Genomic DNA, 11,362 nt, shown 5'->3' on the forward strand with positions numbered 1-11,362 from the left:
GTGCGTGGAGAGCCGAGGAACTCGTGGAGTTCTAAAAATAGAAATATACGCGCAAAGGTTGACTCAGAAGGACGTGTATGAGAAAGGCAAGCTCCTACTCATGGGCTCCTGCCTTAGTTCCGTAAGCCGCCGCGCGGATCGTACATACATCATTACAAGAGTGCAACTTTGCACTCAAAATACCCTTGAATGTCGATCATGGACGTTTTGCACTGGTTTCCTTTTTTAGCCACTTGTTCTAAGAAGCTCCGCCTTTAAGGAAATATGTATTAGTCAACATTTCTTTAATAGTACATGTGCCGAATGTGTGACCAGAAAACCGAAAAGGCAAGCTGCGTTGATATCCTCTAAGAAACTGTATTACACCTAGAGCTACAGGCTGATAGAATTCCTTAGCTACTAAACTGAAAAAAAAACCGATCAGCGAATTTAACATGTAAAACGCTGGTATAAACTGGTGATCACTACGTAAGAATACAAGTTAAGATTAAATTAAAAATTACCTTATACACTATATTTGTGTTGTGCCTTATCTGATTCCATTAAAAGTTCAAAAGTTTTAATTTTAAAAATTCTCAGCGTTTCACAAGCACGCAGTCCTTTGGGGAGGTCATTCCATTCCTTTGCAGCGCCATACTCGAATGTTGACTGACCCATAGCTATTTCATGTATCTTGGGAGATGAAGTTCCTTACCATCTCTGAGGGCTTTACGGAGAAGTTCTGATCTCAATGCAAAATACCCTTGAAGTTGCCTAGGACAGTGATAATCATTTACGATTTTGTATACTAGTTGGAGACGTAAATAACGGCGCCTGTTCAATAATGTTAACAGGCCAAGTCTCTCCCTCATTGATCGTGTGCACGTTAAGTGATTTGTTCGCAAAATTATTCGCATTCCCAGAAGATCGGAGTAATGTTCTTCTTGCTGCAAAAACCCTACACGATGCAGCCATAGTCTAAAATAGGTAAAATTGCCATTTTATAAGTTTTCAATAAAATAGCAGGGCGAATGAAGAAAAGGTTTGAGTTTAGGATAAACATGACACATGATTGTTCCATGATAATGATTCGTCTACCACCACGCCAAGATACTTAAAATGTCTCTGCTGTTTTAATATTGAGTCTCCGTAAAAAATATTAATATCTCGGTTGATTTTGAGTGCTTTGTCGGACGCAATAATCATAGCTTCCGACTTTTTTGTATTACAAATGAGGCCATCCCTACAAAACCATTGTCTGACGCTCTTGAGGTCCTTTTTGACAATGAACACAGCTAAATCAATATTCTTCGATTTGGAATGCATCTCAGTATCGTCTGCGTATAACGAGAGAGTGGACGTATGATATGCATTCGATGTTGTTAATATGAATATTAAATAGCGTTGAAACTAAACTGATCCCTGCGGGACGCCAAACTCGGAAAGACGCATGGGATGTGAATTAGCGTCCTTGTAGACGGCATACTGTAATCTCTCAGAAAGGTAAGTGTTGAACCACCGAAGTTCGGACTCTTTGACGCCGTAGGTTTAATGACGTCAAATGCCTTTCTCAGGTCGTCGAGAAAACACTAACAGACTTGAGATCATTATCAATTGCTCTTTAAAGAAATAAACACCGATTAACACACCCTAGTTTTCATGAGAATGCGAAGTTGTCTGCGATAAAATGATCGGAACAGACAAAACAGTTGCCAGGCTTTCGTAATTTACCCTCTCATCTGATCTTATCGAACCACCCTTTTCTTCGATTTTCATCCTCAGATAGCTTTTGAAAGGTGACCCGCCCTTTGTCGTTTTTGTAGGTGTTACTGCAGTCAACAGCGACGCAGTGAGCCATAATTAGGTTCGTTGTTTTGATCCATCGAAGTATTACACTTGTACCAGTGTCAAATCAGCCTTTGTCTAATGATACGTCATAGCCTCGAAATCATTCCTAACCTCCAAGATGGCGTCCGTCGGTGATCAAGAGCCGTAATTTCGAACGATCTTGAAGCCATCTTACTAAAATTCAAGGTGGCGGTTCAAAAATGACAGCTGTTTTTGACATTCTGAACATATCGGCTTTCGTTCAGGGTAAAGTGTTTCTAGACCCTTGTTTTCTTTTAAACAACCCACGATCTTCGATCTTTCGCTGCTCATCACAGCCCCGAGGCCCCGGTAAACAGTTTCATTCCGTTCGAGCTTGTCTGCTAAACTTGATTAAACAAAGCTTCGCGAGAGGCCGGGTATTCAGGCTCAGGCTGCAGCTGCGGTTTTTTCTATGGATTTGGACTTGGATACGCGCACACCCAACAATGTTGAAAAAGCGAGACAAACACCTTCAACTTTCATTCATTCGCGATAACAAAACAAATGTTGAATGGTTGTTGAAGCGAAGTTTAAACGCTTTCATTCACTCATTCTACTCATTCAACTTCGATTCAACATGTTTCAACGAGGGTTGAAAGGGCGGAGCAAACAGTTTTAACATCGCTGTTCAACAAAATCGAACGGATGTTGAAGCAAACTGTGTTGAAGCCGTTTGCCCGGTGTGTTATCGTTCTCAAAAGATCTTGCGAAAAGTCTCTAAAGACACACAAAAGTGACCTTGTACTACTGTATACTATTTATGCAGCCAAGAAGAGTTACCCCGTTTCCTTACTTATGAGCGAAGGCTTTATTCTCCCTTTTTCTCGCAGCATGCAAACTGTTTCAATTTGTCTTCTTGCACGTGATACTCCTCCGGGAGTCCCACCCGCAAAGCCTCGGAGTTCTCCACGACAACCCGGCTATTCGATGTACCCCATCCATTACACATCATTAAGATAAAATGAACGACAACTAGGCGAGTCTTCCCAAGGACGTGTAAAAAGCTCAAAAATCCCTAGGGTGTGTCAGGGGACGAACCTGAATGTTTGTTGAGATCATAGAAATTTGTAATAGAAATGTGTCTTACCTAAGAGAAAACCAAGAATGAATACAGAGGACAAGGAACAATCCCTGAAGAACAACTACAAAAATCTCTTTGAGAGCATTATATTTCTAGCTCAAACGAAATTAATGACTGGTTATTCTAAACTTGTACCCATGAAGGCATGCATATCTAAGCAAGAAAATAACTTGCTGCCGGTTCATCGTGATAAACACAAACAGCAGTACATGTATCATCGTTTAGAATGAGCAACTTAGTTGACGGAGCCTTTTCATCGAGTTGAAGGCATTACTTCAAGTCAATCAAGTCAAAACGCCCGTTAGACTTGCAACAATAATAAATGCGATCTTGAAGGTCTGAGGAGCCAAGTCACACTCACCTAAAACGAAAAGAGTACGAGAAACTAAGATGTCATACAATCAGTGATTTTCGTCACATTTGCTTGATTGAATTGTTTCTTCTTTGACAACGACTGTTAATGGTCAGCTAGTCGGGTCAGTTGAATAAGTTCTTACCGCAGGTGGCTGGTGCTTTTACTATGGATGCCGAGGTTGCACTGTCGCCTTCTGTAATTAGAAATAAGTAGTTCCAGCAACAATCAGTGAGCCACGAGTAGACATGGAATATTGTAAGAAACAGACAACTAAAAAGCTTCTTTGAGTTTTAAATCAATTGAGTTGCTGGCAGAATCCAGAATACTAAAGCACGAAGGGGAGTATTTGTTCTTACATAAAGGAGATGTGTTAAAATGCTTAAAAATATGCGAGTTTTTATCGCTTTCCGTGTGTTCCTTTATCCTGGTAGAAAAGTGGCGACTAGTTTCGTAATGTTTAAAAAACGAGCAGGAGTGTTTTATCAGGTTTAAAAGCACGAGGTGCAGCTGAGTGGTTTTAGACCCGATAAAATATGTGCTGCGAGCTTTTTGAACGGCTTCAAAAACATTCCTGAAAAAGCATGTGTCAATAGATTTCATAACAAATTATTATGCTTTCGTGAATGTTGGAAATTTGCATACGAGAAAAACATTTTGGGTACAAATTAGTATGCAAGAAAATCAAATCTCACACGTGTTTTGAACTTTTCTTCTACTAACCGAGTCACGCTCACCTAAAACGAAAAGAGTACGAGAAACTGAGATGTCATACAATCAGTGATTTTCGTCACATTGGCTTGATTGAATTGTTTCTTCTTTGACAACGACTGTTAACGGTCAGCTAGTCGGGTCAGTTGAATAAGTTCTTACCGTAGGTGGCTGGTGCTTTTACTGTGGATGCCGAGGTTGCACTGTCGCCTTCTGTAATTAGAAATAAGTAGTTCCAGCAACAATCAGTGAGCCACGAGTAGACATGGAATATTGTAAGAAACAGACAACTTTTTTAAAAGACATGTTTCGGAATGCTTATGCCATCATCAGTTTAATGAGTTCTTAAGTGTGAACACACTTGGTCCCGCAAGATCAAAGATCATTTTTTGGTGTTTTAAGTCATATAATAAATCCTTTATTGACCAAGATTGTTAGGTCAAGATGACTGGATATTGGCCTCGTTCTTTTTTTGCGTGTTTATGGACCTCGACTTCGTCTCGGTCCATAAACACGCAAAAAAACTTGGCCAATATCCAGTCATCTTGACCTCACGCTTGGTCAATAACCCATACATATTGGCGAAACTAGTCGCCACGTTTCTACCAGGATAAAGGAACACACAGAAAGCGATAAAAACTCGCATATTTTTAAGCATTTCAACACATCTCCTTTATGTAAGAGCAAATACTCCCCTTGGTGCTTTAGTATTCTGGATTCCGCCAGCAACTCAATTGATTTAAAACTCAAAGAAGCTTTTTATATAAGTAAGATCAAACCGGAACTTAACAAACAATTGCAGCATTACAACACTTTCCTCACGATTTAGTTTACACCTTGATGTTTGGTGTCGCGCTGTAAATAGTACCCGCTTTTGTATTGCGTCATGTTGTAATAATTTTTTCATCTTCCCGTAGACTTTATAACTGTTCACACTTAGGAACTCATTAAACTGATGATGGCATAAGCAAGCATGCCGAAACATGTCTTTTAAAAAAGTTGTCTGTTTCCTACAGTATTTATCATACTTGCTACTATTGCGACCACATGGAATATTGTTAGCAAATATTTGCTAGCCTGTGTACAGCCGCCTGCTCTCCTCAACATCGGAGAGTAGCGTCTGTAAATTAATGTTGGTAACGGCAAATTGTAAAAGATGGACTGGAATTTGTACAGGTTAGTGAATGACACGATAGTCTCGTTTTTGGATCATGTTCGCAAAAAGATTGGCTCTGCTTTGTTGTTTTACGTTAAAGATGAATAAAACACTGGATTGTATCTAAGCGCCATGTCCTTGAAATGTTTAAATTCTTCATAGCAGGAACAGAAACGTTTCCCAGATTTGTTACAGTAACTGTCCATATCTGGACCGAACTTTTTCAGTTAACAAAAATACGTGAAAAAGTGAACACTGTGCATCCAGTAAACACGGGAAAAAGCGTGCTGAACGTCGCGAAAAAGAAAATGAACACAAACAATTTTTCAGTGTATGAATTGGTAGCAATAATCCATGTTTTTCAAATCCAGTCCAGTCCCTACTTTACAATATGCCGTTGGCAATCGTGTTCAATACCGTCCACGTGCTTTTTCTTGGGAGGTGTGGAAAATGATTTGATTCGTTGGGCGTTTTCCCTTTACCAAGAAATTCCGGAAATTCCGGTTGGGATGTATATGGAACACACGTTTTTGGTTCGTTCCACTGGAAAATTAACGGAATAAACGGAACTTCTGAAAAGGTAGTCCTGTTTTCCCGTTGGAAACTTTCCGTTGGAAATGTGTGTTCCACAACTTTTGAAAGGTCTTACCACTTCCAGGCTATTCACGACCATATTTTTAAATTTTGGCGCGTAAAATCGCAATCACTGAGCGGAGAACGGACCTGAGTTAAATGGAACACGTTTTTTACCCGATGGAAATTCCACCGAAATTTCCGGAATTTTTTTGTAAATGGAAAACGCCCGTTATTACCCCCTTATCATTTCATGACTGATTCAACGAGTTTTGATTGGCTTTTACTTTTATTTTTCCGAACAAATATCTTCCGTTTACATTAACAACATCGTGAAAGATTCTACGCTGAGTTCGTGTGTACTTTTGTGCAGGCATAGTCGAAGAGGTTTTACTCTTAATTACGAGCGGAATTGTTATCTATGGAGTGTTAAATGGCAATCGATTCCACGTACATTTGAAGGAATTGTTTATCAGCGTTCAAGAAACCAAGAGCGCTCCTAACTAATCTTCACGAGATGAATAGAACGATTCAAAAGATTGTTATCCCCTTACCAGCCGATGTAATCCCAACGCCTTGCTCGGACAAGTCTAGCCATTCTCAAGAAAAATCTACAAAGCGTATTGCGCTGGAAGATTTGAGATGTGTACATATCGGGGGAGATAACAGCTCATCGGTAACGATCGGGGCATAGGCAGCCCAAGTTCGCGTCACTAGAGAGCGTGTAATAATTAATTACTAGTGGGAAGATGACCTTTGAGTGCAAGCGGTGTTGCGTTAGAGGCAGCCGTTGAGAATTTAAACGCGTTATAAGACTTTAATTTGTATGGGAAATAAAATACCGTCGAATATGAAGCCTAATAAACGCTCAATTTAACTTTCATTCAATAAAATGAATAGAACTGACTCACCTCAGGTGTATTCTTGTGCGTTTTGCTGCTTATTTTACCGTTTCGGGAATTCCGTGTTTTCACTGTTCTAAGACGAACTCAAGGTTGCACACTAAGGGCGCGTTCGATTGACCCTATTCCGGAATAAGAATACGTGGAGAAATGATTAAAACGGTATGTTTGGCGCGTTTCGAAGCAGCAAGGATAACAAAAATATGTTTAAAATAGCATTTTAGCAGATATTTGACAATTTTTAAGTGAATCTCCGTAAAAACGAAGGATTTCTAACTTATATTCCATGTATTCCTATTCCGGAATACGGTCAATCGAACACACTCTAAGATTTCGACCGTAGTCAGCTCAGAGGCAGTTTGCGCCTCGAAAATCCATCCCAGCCACGATTTTTTCACGCAAAGCTAAAGCCCCATCATTTGCGAACCTCTGTGAATGTTTCGTCGTCAAAAATCCCCACGCACTTGCCTGGAAACGAGCATTTTCTGCTTCCGATTCCACGATAGCTGAGGAAAATAACAGCTGATGATTTCCAAATTGGTCACGGAGCTTGGGTCCGAGGTCAAATTAGCTCCACCCGATGAGGTACAGTCATTTTATGTACAACACTTACCCCATCCCCACAGCGTCACTTGTAACCATGGAGCTGTTCGAGAAGCCACTATGGGGATGGAAAAGCTCATTTCCTGCCAAGTGCGGGGGAATTTTTGACGACGAAACATTCACCGAGAGACGCAAATTATGGGGCTGTAGCTCAGCGTGAAAAAATGGCGGCGGGGACGGATTTTCGAGGCGCAACCGACCTCTGAACTGACTACGGACGAAATCTTAGTGTGCAGCTTTGACTTCGTCTTAGAACAGTGAAAACATGGAATTCCCGAAACGGTAAAATAAGCACCAAAACGCACAAGAATATACATTCAATGAACGTTAAATTGAGCGTTTTTTAGACTTCATAATCGACGGTATTTTATTTCCCATACAAAGTCTTATACCGCGTTTAAATTCTCAACGGTTGCCTGTAACGCAACACCGCTTGCACTCAAAGACCATCTTCCCACTAGTAATTAATTATTATAAGCTCTCTAGTGACGCGAACTTGGGCTGCCTATGATCGGGGCTTCTCTGAAGATCAGCGACTTTTCTTACCCTGTCGGAAGACTTGCGCACCGTGACATCCTTTCCTTTAAAGTGTGCTGCATTTTTCTTGTTTGCTATAAAGCTAAGGTATCTTAAGACTATGGAAGACTCTCTTCAATTGACGTTCGAATCTACTGCATTCTCCACAATTTTGAATTGAGCTCCAAAGAAATGTGAGTGACGAAAATTTTGGTCAGCGTAGATCACTCGATAATGTATGCAAAATTATTCCGGAACACCTATTACAGAGAACAGGTGGCTGTACACAGGCTGGCCATGCAGTTTCCCCAATTTCAAGACACGGTCTTGTTATAATAAAAGGATTGACTCTACAATACTTTTTCACATAACGTCATTGCTATGGTACCATCACACCAATTATTGCTTAACGAGATGCACCTGTTATTGGTGGCGTAATAGATCACTATTACAAGAAAACATCAAAAAACCCTATATTTCGTCTTATATGTAACTATATCTGGAACTTAATGATCCCCATTTTTAACTCGGAAAATGGCAAAGCTATTTACGAGTTATTGGAGGCGAGCTGGCTGGCACTCCTATTAGTCTGTCAGTTAAACTTATGTTAATCCGCTGACTCATATCCTTTCAAACACGTGCTATTAGCTGATCTGAAACTTAAGCCTTAGTCACTAAAATGAATTCTCTTAAACTGTCAATCAAAGCTTTATGCGTTTCCGGTACTAATTAATCACGCTCCATCGTCTGGATCATTTGGAATTCGGCCAATCGGACGTTGATTGACTAGGTTAGCAACTTCTAAAAGACACGTATACAATTTAAAAGGCGTCAAGGTGTGATTTCCCATTGCTTTCTTTATAGCGGTCTTGCAACTTTTTACAAGAGCCTCTGCGCAACCATTCTGGTGTGGTGCTCCTGGGGTTGTAAACTTCCACTGCATTGCTTTATCGGCACAATATTCTCGAGGTGTTGCAATGTCCCACCCTTCAATCATCTTGCGGAGTTCCCTTTGAGCTCCTACCATCTGCGTTCCGTTGTCGCCTATCATCATAGCGGGGTAACCTCTGATGGAAAAAAGTCTGCGAAGCGTTTGAATGAATTCCATGGTAGAACAGTCAGTAGCTATTTCTAGATGGACGGCTCTAGTGTTGAGGCATGTGAGAATAACTCCATAGTACTTCGCCGTTTTGTTTCTTCCAATTTTTACCGCTAAGGCACCGAAATAATCGCACGACGTATAGTGAAATGGCGGGGTGTCTGGTGCCGTTCGGTGTGGAGGAAGGTCGGCCATGATCTGCGTTTCTGTCTTCGGTTCCATTTCTCTGCAAAAAACACACTTGTACTTGACTGCTTTTGCAAGGTCGTGACCTCGCACTATCCAATAGTTTGTTCTCGTTTTAGCTACTGTTGTCGCTACCCCGGGATGTCCGCACCGATGAGCTTCTTGTATGACTTCATTATATGACTTCTTGTATAACGCCTGTGATCTTGCCACGAACCCACGCTAACACGATGGCACTGTCGGTAAAGATGACGGTTTCTTTGAACTGGAAACGAGACTCTTCCTTGATTGTGGCTTGTAATCTGGAAGCTAAGACAGCCGCTTGTAGCTCAAGCCGCGGGATTGTGATCATTTTGAGGGGAGCTACTCTTGACTTGGCTGCTATGAATCTGATGTCAAATTTATCCTTCTCTACTGCCCATCTGATGTAAGCATATGCGCCAAATACGTCTTGAGATGCGTCTGCAAAGACACAAAGTGTCGGTTGAGAATCTGCGGGTTCTAGTGGGGATAAGCTTCTTGGAAAGGAAACTTCATTAAGCTCTTTCATTTCCTTGAAAAGACTGAGCCACTTCTCTTGCACTTCTGAAGGGAGGTCTTGGTCCCACTCATATCCTTGCCGCCATAGCTCTTGAAAGCCAATCTTAGCTCGTATCAGAAAAGCTGCTGCGAAGCCAACAGGGTCATAAATTCTTGCTATTTGACTGAGGATACTTCTCTTAGTTCATTCGCTTGAGCTCAGGCAGTCTATGGTTTCAGATTTCACTTTGAACTTAAAGGAATCTTCGGTAGAGTTCCACACAATGCCGAAGACCTTATCTTCTCCTGATCCATTAGGAACGTTCACTTCTTCATTCTGTTTATCGCCAGTGTCCTTTAAATCTCTATTTGATTGCCATTCTTTAATTCTAAAACCACCTTTGGCTAACACCTCATCAATTTCCGTCGTCAGCTGCCGGGCTTCTGACACAGTTTGCACTGAGTCCAGAATGTCGTCCATGTAGTTGTTTTCTTTCAGTGTCTTTGCTGCACTCGGACTGTGATTTTCTCCTTCTGCTGCTGTTTTTCGCAAGGCTATCTGTGCCATAGCTGGCGCTGGTTTGTCACCAAACGTCAAAACGATCTTCAAGTAGGTGTCAGGCTTTCGATCTATCTCCATACTTCTCCACAGGAATCGATGTACGTACTGGTCTTCCTTTGGTATCAGAATTCTGTGGTACATCTTGGATATGTCACCACTGATGGCTACTTGATTTTCTCTAAAGCGCAGACCGACCCCAAAAATACTGTTTAACAGGTCCGGTCCTTTTAACCAATAGTCGTTCAGTCGGTGGCCTTGATATACCGAGGACGAATTGAAGACAAGTCTTATAGGCGTGCTCTTTTTATCTGGTCTCAAAACCTCGTGATGAGAGATGTAATGCACAGGACCAGTGTATTCTGCCAATTCCGCGTCTGTTAACTTTCTAGAAAACGTCATTACTTCCATCTCTTGCATCTGCTAGTTATATGCTTTAGCGTTCGCTTGGTTCTTTATTAATCGGCGCTCTGTTGTTTCTAACTTTTTCATAGCTTGTGACCGGTTATTGGGGAGAAACTTGGGATCCGTTTTCCACGGATAGGGAATCATCCATTGATTTCCCACTTTCTTGCAGGAGTTTTGTATCATTCTTGTTTCTTCTCGTTCTGACTGGGTTAACTTATCTGCTGAGCAGATACAGGGTTTCACTGCTACTCCCATGGATTCTGTGGACCAAAATTCTGACAGATCAACAGGAACGGTGTAGCTGACGAGGAATATTCTACTTGTTTCTTGATTTTTGGTGGTTGTTGCTCCAAATACCACCCATCCAAGCGGTGAATTCCCGGCCACCAGATGTTCTGATTGTCTCGTCTCGCCAGTGTGCATTTGGGCGTGGTCTATACCAATAAGTAGTTCCACTGGATCTGAGCCTCGATAAATCTTCTCTTTCGTCAGAAGTGACATTTTTGCAGCATCCTCCTTCGAAATTGCGGCAATGTCATCGCTTATTCGGGGAATCCCTATTGCCTTCACAACCGAACCGAGATGACGGGGCGTTACTCCCCAAGGAGTATTTGCACTTGACCCTTGCAAACAAGAAAAAATGACACTTATCTCGAATTTTTAATCAGCGTCTTGCTTATATTTGTGCTTTTGTGTGTTTTTTTCTTTCACTTTCCCTGAAGAAGGTCCGTGTTTGTGACCGAAACGTTGGTAACATTTTTTATTGTAAGATATCATCTTTTAAACCACCAGAGTAACCTAGTTTGTATTTTTTTCAAATATTTTTTAATGTACTCACCTGGTGACAAA

The 11,362-nt window shown here is 41.2% G+C and overlaps 1 protein-coding gene across 3 annotated transcripts in view; it reads right to left on the reverse strand.

Moving 5' to 3' along the window:
* Positions 1-2,999: 2,999 nt before the first annotated feature.
* The window catches only part of LOC138026940 (uncharacterized), a 23,003-nt gene continuing 14,640 nt past the window's right edge, over positions 3,000-11,362 (reverse strand). For 2 of the 3 annotated variants that reach the window (XM_068874412.1, XM_068874411.1), the window contains exons 3-5: positions 4,155-4,205; positions 3,427-3,477; positions 3,000-3,290 (exon numbers count right to left, since the gene is read on the reverse strand). In XM_068874412.1, the coding sequence (XP_068730513.1) occupies positions 3,214-3,290; positions 3,427-3,477; positions 4,155-4,205 (179 nt within the window). In that variant the 3' untranslated portion in view covers positions 3,000-3,213. The remainder of the gene's footprint in view (positions 3,291-3,426; positions 3,478-4,154; positions 4,206-11,362) is intronic. The other variant, XM_068874413.1, reaches the window with a different exon arrangement.

Source organism: Montipora capricornis, chromosome 12, assembly GCF_036669925.1.
Source record: "Montipora capricornis isolate CH-2021 chromosome 12, ASM3666992v2, whole genome shotgun sequence".
NCBI lineage: Eukaryota > Metazoa > Cnidaria > Anthozoa > Scleractinia > Acroporidae > Montipora > Montipora capricornis.